At 47.0% G+C, this 16,412-nt stretch overlaps 1 protein-coding gene across 1 annotated transcript in view; it reads right to left on the bottom strand.

The window, feature by feature from the left end:
- Positions 1-1,853: 1,853 nt before the first annotated feature.
- LRP4 (LDL receptor related protein 4) overlaps positions 1,854-16,412 on the bottom strand; it is a 52,290-nt gene continuing 37,731 nt past the window's right edge. The window contains exons 32-38 of the mRNA XM_043910927.1: positions 15,266-15,410; positions 14,877-14,990; positions 14,014-14,146; positions 9,729-9,796; positions 8,813-8,900; positions 7,057-7,198; positions 1,854-4,364 (exon numbers count right to left, since the gene is read on the bottom strand). Of these exons, the coding sequence (XP_043766862.1) occupies positions 4,032-4,364; positions 7,057-7,198; positions 8,813-8,900; positions 9,729-9,796; positions 14,014-14,146; positions 14,877-14,990; positions 15,266-15,410 (1,023 nt within the window). The 3' untranslated portion in view covers positions 1,854-4,031. The remainder of the gene's footprint in view (positions 4,365-7,056; positions 7,199-8,812; positions 8,901-9,728; positions 9,797-14,013; positions 14,147-14,876; positions 14,991-15,265; positions 15,411-16,412) is intronic.

Genomic DNA, 16,412 nt, shown 5'->3' on the forward strand with positions numbered 1-16,412 from the left:
CAGGGAAGCCTGGCATGCTGTGGTCCATGGGGTTGCAAAGAGTCAGACACGACTGAGCGACTGAACTGAACTGATTCATCTTCGGTTGCACAGTTTGCTCAAATAATATAGAAAGAAAGGCAGTGACTATTTTGAACATAACTATTAATAGTTTGCAAAAATGTGTCCAGTTGGTTAGAATTTGGCTCATTATCTCCCTACTTGGCAGTTCTAGATTTTATATACAGAAAACCAGACAAGGAATTCTCAACTCTTGTTTCAGCCCCAAGATTTCCTGGAAGGAACATACATACAAGTCTCAGGCCAGAAAGGACCTCAGCAATCATCTGGTTCAACCTTTTCATTTTACTGATCAGGAAGCCAAGAGTGAGCATACATGAAAACAGGGTGCTAGTCCCTGACGCTGTTACAGAATTCTCACTTGCCACTGGTCAAATTCTTGTCAAGACCTGGGCCATCAGGCCAACCCCATTCTCCTCTGCAACCTCCTGCTGAGGCAGTAGGACAATCACAGGTTAGCAAAAGGCATCCACCAAATTTTCTTCTTCCAGAAACACATCCCGTTTTCCAGGCAAATGGTGTGTGTTCAATGCATTCATTTTTTTCTCCCCATTTGAAAAGTTCTTCCTGACTTCCCAGCTCTAGTGGTCACTGTTCATAGCCTTGGCCTATAATTCTGAGGCTCTGGAAAGGGGCACTTCCTACAGGTATATAGGCTTGTGCCTTAGACTGGATTTCATTTCTTCAAATGTCCTCCTTTCCTCTCTGTTGTGATTTTTTTTTCTTCTCCAAAACAGAATGGTGGATGGTTGTCCTTGAGCTATTCTACTTGTTTTTGTTCTAACACACCAATCCCTCACCAAAGTTAGAAGAAATATACATGACAGTTTATACTCAGATCTCATCACTTATATACAAAAGGATTCGGTCCTTCTTGTTTCCTTTTTCTTTTTTGAGGGGGGTGGGGTGGTATTGGTGGACTCTAAGCTCTGTGATATTGTCTTTCTTGGTCATGCTTGGAAAGTGTCCAGCCCCTAGCAGATGAATAAATGGATGAATGAATGGGAACAATAGTCTATAAATGGTTTGTGGCTTAGAAAATCAACTATTGACCCCTGACATCAAATTCTGTATCTGACATTAAGACTTGCATGATTCCCAATCTTCATCAAAAGTTATTATGTCCAGAGGCTGAAATGGGATTCCCCAATGCCTTGTTCTAGCCTTGAGATGTAATGGATGGGCTATGAGTAGATAGCTTCTTAAAAACAAAAGGAATTTTAGTTCATTTGACCCATTCTCAGAGTAACTGTGAAACACAACTAAGATCAAACAGAGCTAGTGGTAGACCTGGGACCGGAATTAGCCCTCCTTGTCCCCATCCCAGTGCTTTTCTTTTAAGACATCAAACAGTCTTGCCAGTGACCATCCCTGCGAGGTGAATTCAAGTTCTGTGACACCAAAGTCCTCTTAGACCTAGAACAGAAATAGAATGTATGTCACGGCCATACATGCCATGACGCTTCCTTTTGGTGCTCAAAGAAGGCTCCACTAACCATCAGGACACTTTTTTCCATTGGGTCTGGACAGAACCTCGGGCAGCCATGACCAACCAGAGTTGGCACTCACAATGAAACCTACCAGCCACCCTGCTCTAGAGGGCATCAGGATTTCAGAAGCCAATGAACTCTGGTCTTAACCTGTCTTCTCAAGATGAGCTGAACCTCCCACCTTTTATCGCTCTTTACATCCCCAGAGGGCTTAGTGGTGATGTCTGCAAGCAGGTCTCCACAGCATGTTTCGGTCAGACAGAGCAGGTGCAGTTACTAGTCATGACTCCAAGCCAGGCAAGGTGATTAAGAAAAGCTAAATTTATATTAAATTATCATAAAGTCCTAAAATACTGAACATAGTGGTTAAATAACTCCAGAAAGTCCAATCTCTCCAGTGAGTAACGTTAAAACCATTACACGTGAGCGTGGGAGAATCACTTCCATTAGTTTAGGACAGAGAGATTTTGCTTTTTACATAGTAAATCAGTGCTCAAATAGATATTTCTTCAAATATGTCCTTTCTACATTCTGAACAGCCCAAGTGCAATAAGATCCTTCCCCCTTTCCATGTGAGAAGATACAGTTTGGCTACTTTCTCTCCCCATCCCCAAGTCGCAAATCCAAGGACCCAAAGTGCTCCTCCTTTTACTGCCCCGTCAAATGTGAAATGTCCCCCTTTCCTCCCAGGAGGGGGACCTTTCTTTTCCTACTTTGTGTTCTGGGAAATCCTGCTTGGCCTGGCCTGGCTGTCCTTTGAGGGCCCAGACCTGGGGCTGGCTATTGAGAGCAGGGCTAAGAGCCTGGCACCTGTCTCAAGCGATCTCAGAACCGACAGGAAAGGGTTAGCTCTGGTCTTCCCTTTTCACTCACATGTTTGGCGGCTGATTTCTCAATGCCAGGAGCCCCAGGACATGTTTCAAATTTGGAAACTCACCCTCGAGGCACCCCCATCCATCCTCAGCTCCTGTTGTGGCTTCTCATCCCTGGGCGAAAGAGGTCTGGATGTGCCCTGGGCTGAAAGGGCCTCCTCAGTGTTTCTCTCTACCTTTCTACTCCTTGCCCCCCTGACACACACACTTTGCATCTTTATTTAGGCCTCTTGGCCACAGGTGCCCACAAGGCTAGATCAGAATAAGCACATTAGGCACCGAAAAAAACAAACAAAACCCAGAAGAGCTAGGTAGAAGTTTAGGACAGTAAGAAGTCTCAGTTCCGCCGTTTGTGTGACACGTGTGCCTCTTCTGTGAATAAGCATGAACCCAGTGACGGCATCTCAGCAGGGAAGGGGGTCACCTAACTGGGAGGACTTGGAGTGGGAACTTCAGCGCCCCCAGCTGCAGGCTCCTGTCCACTCGCTTAGATCCCTGAGCACCTGAGAGAACGCAGGAGGCTCAGCCTCATGGACACTTCACTTTAGGCCCTGGGGGCCTCGAGTCTCTGACCTGATCGCTCTTCCCAGCCATTTGTTGAACTTAACGGCCCTCCTTTGAGAAGTTGCTCCAGGATCTCTGCACTCAGAATCCCAGAGAATGAGGAGGGAAGAGAGTGGCAGGACGTTAAAAGTTCAGGAGATGTGCTATGTTTGGCCTAAGAAGCACTTCTCAGACATGGCAGAGACCCCGTGCTGAGGGCCCCCACACTTACTCAAGCCACCGGCTCACAACCTGGAGGCAGCAGGCGGGGATTCGTATTAGCCAGCAGCCCTGTGACAGGGACCCCCCCCCCCCTCAGTCATCTGAAGGTAGAAAAGGCTCCAGGCATTCTGGCAGAAGGAAGAACAGCTTGAGCCAGACCCAGATAGATTTCTTCAACGCCTGCAGCTGGAAAAACAACTCTCAGGGCAAGAATAATATCCACCGCCGGCAATGGACAGGTCACCCGGCCCAATCACCCTTGAAAGCTTTTTCATGTTGCCAACACCCTCGAGACTGGAGGTTCCCCAGATGCCCATGCCAGCTGGGCTGACTCCTCCTCCTCCTCTCAGCCTCTGTCCTTCATCTCTCTCTCTGGACATGACCCCAGCCCCCGATTCCAGCCCCCATTCAGCAAGTTCTCCTGGAGAAGTGGTCAGGCCAGCTCCGATGGGGGGAGTGCCTTCCTGGGTCATCAGCTCTAGCGGGGCAGGCAGTGAGGGTACCAGGGGATGGAGGTGGAGCTCTGTAATGATGAGGAATCGTTACCAGGCCTGGTTTCGGGGCGGCGGGGTGGGGGTAGGGGGGGCTCAGGATGGACTGCAGGAGGTGAGGTTCGTGGTACAGTCCAGGTCTAAATTCTGAGGATGCCCCATCATTTCTGGTGCACAGGTAGGTACGAACTCGGATGGAAACAGCTCGCGCAGAGGGCCCAGGGAGCAGTTAACGGGGGTGGGAGGAGGAGGAGCAGGACCAGCACAGAGGAAAGGGGCCTGCCGTACAAGCGAGCACAAGGCCCGGGAGTCCACCAAGGAGAAGGAAGCGGCAGGGAGGGGAACGTGGGCATTTAGACCTGGCTCTCCGAGGAGAGCTTGCGTTCGTGTCTCCAGCCTGTGTCGGGCAGGGAGCCCCGTCTCTCGGGAGTGGCCGCGGTGTGGACGCTGCCACACTCGGACTGCTCTTCCTGCAGCAGCTGCTCCGTCTCCATGTCGTCCAGGGAGCCAGAGCTGGCCTGGATGGACACGGTGTCTGTCTTCATGCACACGTGATCCCGAAGAAGGCCCCCTCGGGAGCTGCGCAGTTGCTTGAGGTCATCCCACTCGGCATCGTCGCCAGACAGGAGGCAGATGCCCTCGACAATCTTGACCTTCTCCTTGGTGTAGTTATGGTCAGGTCCACCCTGGGGTGGAGAGCGGAGAGACACGGTCAGTTGATCAGCTCTCTCTGAAGTGGGTGGATGGAGTAGGAGTGGGTGCGAAGAGTGCAAAGATCTCACAGACAAACGGGGACATTTAGTCAGAGCCAGTGTATAAGGCTGAGCCTAAAAGGAAAGGAGCAGCTTTGACGATCGTTACCATTTATCACACGGGGAGGTGGGAGAACCGCGACTTCCCGGCCTTGTGTGAGCCAAGCACTGGCTGCGTCACCTGGGGCGAATCACTGAACATCTTCCAACCTCAGGCTCACCTCTTTAGAGCAACAGTATTCATACCTCATAACCAATGGCTGTGAGTGTCAAAAGAGGTGATCCGTGAAGTGCAATTAGTAGGTGCCTAACACATAAAAGCTAACACATAACATGCACTAAATCATGTTAGCTATTGTCACATCGCTAATGTGGTTTATTAATGGGACAGCATGCTAAGATACCTGATCAGAAGCAATTGACCGAGGCTGTTAAATGTTCATTTATTCAAGATTTTAAACCACTTCTGTGCTATTTTATTCTTTTTTTGTTTTTAAAGTAGAGTTGATTTACAATGTTGTGTTAGTTTCTGGTGTACAATTAAGTGATTCAGTTAAAATTCTTTTTCAGATTCTTTTCCACTAAAGTTTATTACAAGATATTGAACATAGCTCCATGTTCTGTTTTAGTCTTAATTCTCTTCTTTCTAATGTTCTTAAGAAAAGTTTCAGAAGGTAAGGCAGAAAGGCTCCAGAAAACCCTCTCATTTGGGGTCTAAGTGTCAATCCACTGGGGTCCTGTAACCTACGAGCTTTTGTGTGAGGTTATTCTGACTCTGCTCCCATGAGCCTTGGGGCCATTCTCAAGCAACCAGGGATCGTTCCAAGGAAGCCTTAAGTTCTGCTCAGGCTTCTCCATTTTTGGATTCCTCAAAGGATAGCCTTACTCCTGGTTTCTGGGAGATACCAACCAACATGCCATCACTGCTGAGAGAGAAAAATGGGCCATGGCTTGGGTTCTGTCCCTGGGATAGTGTTCCTGCCAAGAGCCCTGCAACTGCTGCTTTATTTTAGTAACAATTCAATTCCACAGATATTTATTGAGCCCCTACCATAAGCAGGATGCTTTGATGGTTACACAATATAAAATATGGTCCCTGCCCTCTGGGAGTCACAGCTCCCTCAATCAAGCAGAGAGGGACACAGCACACAAGCCCACAGGCACGCACACACATGCCCAGTCTCCAAGCACACGCTCCACGCCGGATTAGTGTCAGATAAGATGCAGGGCACTGTGTCCTCATCACAGAGGCACGGGGGTGAGTCAGGAAGAGTGGCTGACATGGCACTAGCAAGGGGGATACCACTCCCTCTACAAACACACAGCAACAGGTACCTGAAATGAAGAGGAAATCAGAAGAGAAAGGGTGAAAGACTATCAGAGGGGTGAAAGAGCTGCTGAGGAAAAAGCATACAACAGAAGGAAGAGTCACATGATTTTAATGTCTAACCTAGGGCCCTCATTGGGGTTCCTTTCTGGGGGCATCAGACACGCCAGGAACCCAAGAAGCTTCAAGAGTCTTTCTCTCAAAGGTATTAATAGAGAAGGGGGTCTGTCATCCCTGAAGCTGCAAGCTATCCCTACAGGTTCTGTTTTGGCTTGTAGTAGAAGGTTTTTTTAATAGGGGAATTCGTGGATCCTGAAATCACATGCTTATAATGTACAGCATGTTAGTTATGCAGAGGAGCCCTGTTGGTGTGAGGGCTGGTTTTGACTGTGCTAGACAGGCCAAGAGAATCTCTTATGGTCCCATACAGGATAATTTCTAATGAAGGGTTGCAGGATTTTAGGAAAAAAAACAAGAGTCATATTAGACTAGGAAAATCAAAAGTCCTCAGTTATAGTCCCTCATTGAAACTGACGAGGGACTATTTTTCATGCCTAAACATTCAGCAAATAATTTTTCACAACAAAGGAGTTAAAAGAACAAAAGCACATAAACTTTCAGAATTCTAGAGAAATTCCTTTAGATTCTGTGATAAAAGGAAGAATAGCAAAACGCCAGCCGTTCCCAACTACAGCTTGGGTGCCAACAGCTTGGATCAGAGGTTAGAAAGGGGGAGTCCAGGAGTTCTAGGAGTTTGGGGTCACTTTAAAGGGGCACAGCCTCACTGCTGGGGAATGACAACTCTAGAAGGGAAGGAACATCTGAGCCTGGGAAAACATGTTTGGGCAGGGAGGTACACACCCACATGCTTTCAGACCTAAACCTCCTGGGATCTGCTTTCTTTCTTTTTATTTTTTAAATTGAATTTGTTACAGTATTGCTTCCATTTCTATGTTTTAGGTTTTTGACCCCAAAGCATGTGGGATCTTAGTTCCCTGCCCAGGGATCAAACCCACACCCTCTGTGTTGGAAGGTGAGGTCCCAAGCACTGGACCACCAGGGACGTCCCTGGGATCCGCTTTCTAACCTTGCTCTCACCAGGGCCCCTCAAGCTGGTCCCTCACAAGCTGCCGACCTCTCCAGAAACCCAAATCACACTCCATTCTTCTGTTCACTGTCGCTCCCAAGATGCCAGGACCACCCAGCATCCCTCCCTGCGGCCTTCCTGCTCAGGCAACTGAAGCGTAATCCCCCGGCCCCTCCAGAAACAAACTCTCAGATACAAGACTTCACGTTTACCTCTTTCTTATAGCACAGTTGATTGTACATGGCCGGTTTGGGGGTCGCTTCAATCTTCACTTCCTGAGTGGAAGTTCGGTAGGAGGGGTTGCTGTAGGTCAGGTTCCCCATTGCAGGATCAGTTAACTTGGACTTTTTGTGTCTTTGGAAGAAAAAGGGATGAGGAATTAGTTCAGATCTGTATGGGGAGGATATCTGGGGAATCTGTCACCCACGTGCGGCAGGCAGCCTCACAGTGGGCCCTGTCTCCTGGTTCTCACGCCTTCTGAATCCCTGCCCCGTGAGCTCAGCCTGCTGACTTGCTTCTGGTGAACAGAACGTAGAAAAGTGTGGGATACTAGATTCGGTTACAAGGAAACTCCTGACAAGGAAACTTGGCTTCGCTCTTGGCTTGCCCTCCCTCCCTCTCTCTCTTCTACTTCTGTTCTGAGGGATGCAGGCTGCCATGTTGCAAGTTGTTCTATGCAAAGGCCCACAAGGCAAGGAACGGACGAGAGAGGCCTCCAGCCCACAGCCTGCAAGGAATTATATCCTGTGCTCAGAAGGGAATCCTTGCCCTTCCTCTTCCAGTCAAGTCTCAAGATAAGACTGGAACCCTGGCTGACACCTGGATTGCTGCCTCGTGAGACAGTCTGAGGCAGAGGCACCAGCTAAGCTGCACCCAGATTTCTGACCCACAGAAACTGTGAGGTAATCACTGGTTGTCACTTTTAAGTGGCTAAGTTTGGGGTTAATGTTGTACAGCAATAGAAAACCAATATGCCAAGCTTTAGTGTCCAGACAGACCTATGTTTCGATCCCACTTCTGTTACTTAGTAGCTGTTAGGGATGTTGGTGGACATAATCTAAACTTTCTGAACCTTAGATCCTCATCTGTAAAGTGAGGAACAATAATACCTGTATTATAAGGTGTTGGTGGCATTGAGACATATTCATTAAATGGTAGCTGTTACTATTATTACCGTCGTGGTAGTCGTGGTTTAGTCGCTAAGTCGTGTCCGACTCTTGCGACCCCATGGACTGTAGCCTGCCAGGCTCCACTATCTGTGGGATTCTCCAGGCAAGTATACTGGAGGGGGCTGCCATTTCCTTCTCCAGCGGAATCTTCCCAACCCAGGACTCGACCCCGGGTCTCCTGCACTACAGGCAGATTCTTTACCGACTGAGCTATAAGGGAAGCCCATTCCTCTTGTAGCTGTTGTTATTAGCAGAAAGACGTTTTTGCCGTGAGTTGCCTTTAAAGCATTTAGGGGAAAATATATATAGAGAGAGTGATAAAAAAAATATTCTAACTTGAAATTTAGGATTCCCAGGAGGATTCCTACTGAGCAATGACACATCACCCAACATTGTCATACAGGGTTGTGTTTTCGTGAAGAGAAAATCACTTCCAGCTTCAATGGTTTGAGGCAGTGTGGGATGGTGGCAAAAAGCAAAGATGCTAGATCAGTGCCAGCTCTGCCTCTTACTCTGTGACCTTGGGTGACATCCCCTGTCCTCAGTATCCTAGTCCATAAGGAAAATCCCGAGGGTTGCTGGGGTCATGAAATGAGGAAAGGACCTGTGATGTGCCTGGGGAAGAAGGGTACACAGTCAGGTGTCTGCCCTTCCCTTCTGCTGCTCTGCCCAGGGACCCAGCTTTGAAACGAGGTTGGTCAGAAGCTGAATCAGTGAGTGGTCAGCTTCAAGGAGGTTCCAAACGTGCTAATGGGGCTCCTCAGCCAACATGCGGCCCCTGCAGTAGGGCTGAGGTTACCTGTACAGTATCAAAGCCGCAATCACCACCAGAATCAGCAGAACGCTGAGGAGTCCACCGATGACGTAGCTGGCATGAAGTCCTTCCCCTGGGAAGAGCAGAGGGATGCTAGGTGGGGACCAGGGATGCTGTTCTAGTTGGTGTGAGGGGTGGGAGGATGGAAGGCTCCTTTTTGCCTCCCACACCATCTGAGGACAATTACAGGCCTCCTTCTCAGGGAAGAGGCCACAGGGGGTGGGCAGAGGGGACTGAGGAGAAATCTATCCCTCTGTCAGCATCTCTAACCCCAGTTCTACCACTTACTAGCTGTGTGACTTACGGCAAGAGGCTTAACTTCTAAGCCCAAGTTTTCTCATCAGTTAAATGTAAACAATAAATTCCTCATTTATTATTTATATTTACTAATATATAATATCAAATAATAAATGTATTACATCTGGAGATTGAAAGTGAGCGTGTATATACAAATACATATGCACACACACGTGCACACATTTGTCATTTAGTCACTAAGTCACGTCCGACTCTTTGCAACCCCATGGACTATAGCCCACCAGGCTCCTCTGTCTCTGGGATTTCCCAGGCAAGCATACTGGAGTGGGTTGCCATTTCCTTCTCCAGGGGGTCTTTCTGACCCAGGGGTCAAACTTGCAGCTCCTGAATTGTCAGGTGGGTTCTTTACTGCCAAGCCACCAGGGAAGCCCGTGCACACACAAATATGGCTTAATAAATAAATGCCTGGCATACAGAAAGCACTCCAGAAGTGGCAGTGATTTATGGTTTTTCTTTCTATGAATTTAGTCTAAGGAAAGGGTTCATCAACCCCAGAGTCCCCGTGAAGGTTCCTCAAGATCTCAACGGAGACTTCAATTTCTTAGCTCTTGTTTTTCAAAACAGATGGACACCGGGGGCTTACCTGGAGCAGCAGGCACGGCCTCATTGGAATGAGCACAGAGGCCCAGCCGGGCATCCTTTTCAGAGCATCTGTGGGGCAGAGAGAACCGAATGTGAACGCTACCTGTATTCAACAAAGATCTCGCCTTCCACCAGGAGAAGGGGGAAAGTCCTGGGAGGACCAGGCAAAAGGCCTGGGATCAGGGCTTTCAGACAGGAGAGGTTAGAAGCAAGGAGCGGGCAGGACCAGGAAATACAGAGAAATCAGCTGAGTCTTCAAGATGCTACATGGAACTCTGCTCAATGTTCTGTGGCAGCCTGGATGGGAGGAGCGTCTGGGGGAGAGTGGATACATGTACATATATGGCTGAGTCCCTCTGAGTCCCACCTTAAACTATCACAACACCGTGAATCAGCTATTTGTTGTTGCTGTTCAGCTGTGTGTGACCCCATGGACGGCAGCACACCAGGCTTCCCTGTCCTTCACCATCTCCCCGAGCTTGCTCAAACTCCTGTCCATCGAATCGGTGATGGCATACCCCAATACAAAATAAAAAGTTAAAAAAAAATCCTGCGCTTTCCTGGTAGCTCGGAGGTAAAGAACCCGCCTGCCAATGCAGGAGGTATGGGTTTGATCCCTTGTCCAGGAGGATTCCACATGCAGCAGAGCCCATATTCCGCGACAAAAGCTACCGTAATGAGAAGCCCACGCACCTCAACTGGAGAGTGGCCTCCACTCACCACAACTAGAGAAAAGCCCATGCAGCAACGAAGACCCAGCACGGCCAGTAAATAAATACAAATTATTTTTTAAAAGATGCTATATCACGTTTACATGTTTTAAAATATGTAATCTTTTGTTGTTTTTTGGCCGCGAGGCTTGTAGGATCTCAGAATTCCCGACCAGGGATTAAAGCCAGGCCCTTGGCAGTGAAGGGGCTTCCCAGGCGGCACTAGCGGTAAAGAACCTGCCTGCCAGTGCAGGTAGATATAAGAGACCAGGGTTCAATCCCTGGGTCGGAAAGATCCCCTGGAGAAGTAAATGGCAACCCGCTCCAGTATTCTTGCCTGGAAGACCCCACGGACAGAGGAGCCTGGCGGGCTGCAGTTCGCAGGGTCGCACAGAGTTGGGCTCGACTGAAGCGACTTAGCATCCACGTGGCAGTGAAACAGTCAAAACTGACTGGACTGCCAGGGAATTCCCAAAATATGTACTCTTTAAATAGGATTCTTTAAAAAGAAGAAGCAGGTCTGGGAGTGAACTGGAAGTCTGCTGAAAGAATACTAAAGACATCAAATAGTAGGCTTTATTAAACTACCAGGATGAGTGGGAAGAAGCTACCAGTCAAGCAAACCTCTCATTGGGTAAAGATAATCACAAGGTCTAGAAAGACCTGAAAAAATATATATATTGTTTTTCTCTCCTTCATTCTTTCACATGAACCTATGCAAAACATCCAGAGAGAGGGCTTAGATAACTAACTTGAAATGCTGAGAAGGTAACTCCTTTGGGGCACATTCTGAGCTGGCAATTAAAGGTATGTCCTAAAAGGTAAGAGCCCCCGGAGAGGGAAATGGCAACCCACACCAGTATTCTTGCCTGGAAAATTCCATGGACGGGGAAGCCCAGCAGGCTACAGACCATGGGGTCACAAAGGATTGAACATGACTGAGCGAGTGACACTTAAAAGGTTAGAGAAAAGCTGCTTGCAAAAGCATCTGAAACCAAGGTGTACTGAGTCTTAAAATAGAACTCTGAGAGGAAGAAAATATCTGAGTCGGTTCAAAAGCTCTCTAAATAAACCCAAATAAAATCAGATTAATAACGATTTTTAGTGCTTAAAAGTTAGTGAGAAAGGTACGTGTTTATATATGTTTATATCATATAACATTTCTATATAAACTCTTCTAACAAGAGAAAACAGGCCAACACAACATTGGAAAGCAATTATCCTCCAATTAAATTTAAAAAAAAGGAAATGGAAAATGGGGCACATAGAATAAATTTGATCTAATTTCAGGGACAAGAGTCTAGAGTTCTCATTAGGGATTATTACTATGTTTCTGTTTTCAGAATTGAAATCAAGTATTAATTACCTTTTAAGCTATAATTGATATTAAAAATACTTTACAGTGAAAATGATCTAATAGAAAAATGTCTGAGAAGATACACATCAAAATAGTAAAAATAGGAAATGAAACAAATATCTGAAAAAGGTATCTGTACCCCACATTCAATGTGGCATTATTTATAATAGCCAAGACATGGAAACCACCAAAGTGTCCATCAGTGGATGAATGGATAAAGAAAATGTTTGTATAGGGATACAACGGAACATTATTCAGCCATTAAAAAGGGGGGACATTCTGCCATTTGCAATAACATGGATGGACCTTAAGGGCATTATGCTAAGTAAAATAAGTCAGACAGAGATATCACTTATATGTGGACTCTGGAAAAAAATTAATAGATACAATTAATATCATACAGATTGGTAGTTGCCAGAGATGGGGATTGGGGGTAGATAAAGTAAGTGAAGATGGTCAAAAGGCACAGACTTCCAGTTATAAGTCCTGGGGCTGCAATGTACATCACAGTGACTACAGTTAACAATACTGTATATTTGAAAGTTGCTAAGAGAGTAGCTTAAATTTTTTTTTAATTAAATTTACTTATTTTTAATTGAAGGATAATTGCTTTACAGTATTGTGTTGGTCTGCCAAACACCAACACGAGTTAGCCGTAGGTATACCTACGTCCCCCCGCTCCTGAGCCTCCCACCCTCTGGCCTGCCCACCACACCCCTCTCGGTTCTTACAGAGCCCGGGTCTGAGCGCCCTGAGTCATGCAGCAGATTCTCATTGGCTGCCTGTTTTACACACGGTAGTGTATATGTCTCCATGTTACTCCCTCCGTGTGTCCCACCCTCTCCTTTCTCCCCCACGCGACCCCAAATCCATTGCTCTGTTCTCTGTGTCTGCATCTCCACTGCTGCCCTACAAACAGGTGCATTAGTACCACCTTTCTACATTCCATATATGCATTGATATACGACATCTGTTTTCTGCTTTCTGACTTACTTCACTCTGTATAATAGGCTGTACAGGTTCACCCACCTCATTAGAACTGACTCAACTGCGTTCCTTTTTATGCCTGAGTAATATTCCATTGTATGTATGTACCACAGCTTCTTTATCCATTCATTTGTAGATGGACATCCAGCTTGCTTCCATTTCCTAGCTATTGTAATAGTGCTGCAGTGGACATTGGGGTACATGTGACTTTTTCAATTTTGGTTTCCTCGGGGTATGCGCCTAGTAGTAGGATTGCTGAAAGAGTAGATTTTAAAAGTTCTTGTTATAAGAAAAAAAATTGGCTATGTGTGGTAACGGATGTTAACTAACTAGACCTATTGTGGTAATCATTTTGCAATATACATATATAACCAAAAAAACCACTAAAGGTAATTATGTATGAGTATATGGGTACTTCTTTCATCTTTACTCCTATTTGTATTTCCAGATTATTTTTTTTACTAAGCATAAATAAAAAACATATTTATTAGACTTTCTCTAAGTTGAATATAACATATTTCATCAATTTTAAGATAAGCATGTTTTTCCTATATTCTTACATCTCTAAAATAGGGCTATGTCTTACAATTAATGGCATATCACAATTGCTGTTGGTTATTTTTTCAGTTTAATCTCTCAAATCAGGATGCATTTTAAATTGACAGCAATTTCAGCTTAATGAAATACAGTGTTTTATGCTTAATTTGAGAACTGTTCATGGTTATGCTTGCTTATTTAATAATGGGGGGTGTGTGTGTGTGTGTGCGTATGTGCACATACATGCCTGTTTTAGTGTTACAGGTCATTATAAGCTAAGGCCATCATATACCTGGGAATGTCTCAAATTAAAAAGCCCCAGCCCAGAGACCACTATGACTTGGTGGCTTCTAAGCAAAATGAAGGATAAGACCGTGTGCTAAACCTGTTCTGCCAGAGCAGAAATCACAGAAAGAAAGGAAGAAGGAGGAATGCCAGGTGGAAACTCTTCCTGAATGATTTCTCTCTAAAGCTGCTCTTAAAGCTTCTTGCTTCCAGAGCTATAAAAAAAAAAATCACTTGCAACAATCTACAAGACTAAATATCATCTCCAGTCCCAAACAGCCGGGACGAGTGGATAATGATGTAATCCATTTCCCATCTGTCAGAATTATCAAGCTGGGACTATGGTGGTCTGCTGGCAGGGGATGAGATTTGGATCAAAGAGCCCTCAGTCCCATACTAAATGCACTTACCTCCCTTCCACCTCCTCCAGAGATGTACGGGTCCGGGTGGTAGAACGCAGGGTAGTCGGTAATGTGTTGGGTAGCACAGGGCTTCTTTCACTTATACTGGTAGCTCTGGGAGCTGGGGGCACCAGGCCAGGTACTGGAGAGAAAACAAGGGCCGGAGTGGACCACTGGAGCCCCAAATATCTACCTGTGCTCCAAGAGAAACTGACAGAGCAATCTTTTAGCTGCCCTCATCCTAGGCACCCCTGTTAGATGTCCTTCTTAATAAAAAGGATTTGGTTTCCAATATTAACAGCTCTGGATAGGCTAGCTGGCCCACAAAGGACAGGAAGAAAGTCATGCACAGGTCACAGCAGGGATCAGGGACTCAAGAGAGCTGATTTCCATTCTAGTAAATCCCAGAAGCCAGGGACTTCCCTGGTGGTCCAGTGGCTAAGAACCTGCCTTCCATTGCAGGGGATGTGGGTTTGAGGCCTGGTTGGGAAACTAAGATCCTACATGCTGCAGGACAACTGAGCCCATGTGCCCCAACTAAGAAAGCCAGGGCATGGTAACTACTAAGCCCACGGGCTCTAGAGCCCAAAGCCCACATTCCACAACAAGAAGCCAGTGCGCCACAACTAGAGAAGGCCCCACGTGACGCCAGGAAGACCCAGCACAGCTACATACACAGATACATACATACGTACACACCAGAAGCCAGGCAAAGCCGGCTCTGTGCCATTCCAAACCTCAAGCTCATTGCTCCTAGTCACTCTGCTGTAAGATCCCCTGAGGGACAGTCTCACCCAGATGGAAAAAGCTGCTGATCCCCGGCCCTTGCAAGGGCTCCGCTGTTCTGGGGGGTGCCCATCAGTCTAACTCACCGAGGGAGCAGGGCCGGCCGTCGGGCTCATCAGGACAGGCACACACAAAGTCTGAGGTTCTGGCAAAGCAGAGGTGGGTGCAGCCGCCGTTGTTCACACCACAGGCGTTGGTCCCTGGGAGCAAAGCAGATGAAGGTCTCACCTGGGGTACAATCAGGTCTCCCAGTTTGACGCTTCTCCATATGGAGGAAATTGAGGGCTCCCTGACTCCCAGGGACAGTGGGGCAGGAAGGAGGAGTGTAACAACTGGGGGCCAAAAAGGCCTAAGAGCTTCAGGTATGAACCTGCGGCTCTCTGGTGGCTCCGACGGTCTTGGTTATTAACAGTCCTTGGGGTGACCAGTGAACCCCACCAGTGGTACGGAAGCAGCCTCCGGACCGGGAGCCCACCTGTCTGCCGCTGAGGGGAAACCACGATGATATCCATGAGTCCCTCCACATTCGCCAACACCGTCTCCTTGTTCCGGCCCGAGTACTTGTCCACACGCTGGATGGACTTGGTCTGCCAGTCTGTCCAGTAGATCCACCTGTCCTGCTACTCGACAGGGAGAACCCAAAAGGGTAACTATTAACAGGCAGACCCCACAACAGCTTCCGTGCCTCAGCCCGTTTGTTCCTGCTGCCCAGCTGCCCTCTTCTTCACATATCCAGGTCAACTCGTATGCATCCCCACATATGACATTACCCAGGAGATCTCCCCCAGTCCACAGAGAAGTCACCCTTCTCTCCATGCTGTTCTGAGCCGTGTCCTCACTTCTACCCGTTGTCATTGTTTTACATATCTATCTGTCCTGCCAGATCAAGTCCTTCAAGGACAAGAATGTGCTTTGTTCATCTCTCAATTTCCAGCACTAACACGTTGTCCTCAATCAGGTGGCTCAGTGAGTGGCTCAGTGAATAACTGAGTTCCTATACCTAGCAAACAGGAGTAAATTGTGGAGGTGGGGGGTCCTTCACTCACAGCCCCGGCCCGAGTTCCCTGGTTACCTCTGCAGGCAGCAGCCTTCTAATTCAGTGATCTTGAGATTCTCAACCAGGGGAGGAAGTGCAGTGTAGGCAGTTCCCCTCCCATCCCTAGGGTATGCATCAGAAACCCCAGGGAAACTTGTAGACTAGGAAACTAAATTCAGTCTAATCCTGTAGTTTTACATGTGGAGTATGAGGGGGGAAAGCCTATCATTAAGTAAAGCCAGAGAAAATCTTTTGGCTGGAAGGATATAATGCAGAATGCAGATAAAGTGGATGTTTTGTCAAAAAAAGGACAAAGATTTTTGAATAATTGAGCATCCCTGTTTTGGCCCCTGCCTTGGTATACCTTTTTCCTTCCTTGAATTGTTTTACAAGGTTAGAACTCTTAAAAAATAATGTCAGCCAATACTAATTAAAATGATCACAAATAACACACCCCAAGTGGCAGGCACTGTGTTAATGCTTTGTGTATATTTTGGGCTTCCCTGGTGGCTCAGATAGTAAAGAATCTGCCAGCAACGCGGGAGACCCAGGTTCCATCTCTGGGTTGAGAAGATTCCCTGGAGAA

This window comes from Cervus elaphus, chromosome 1, assembly GCF_910594005.1.
Source record: "Cervus elaphus chromosome 1, mCerEla1.1, whole genome shotgun sequence".
NCBI lineage: Eukaryota > Metazoa > Chordata > Mammalia > Artiodactyla > Cervidae > Cervus > Cervus elaphus.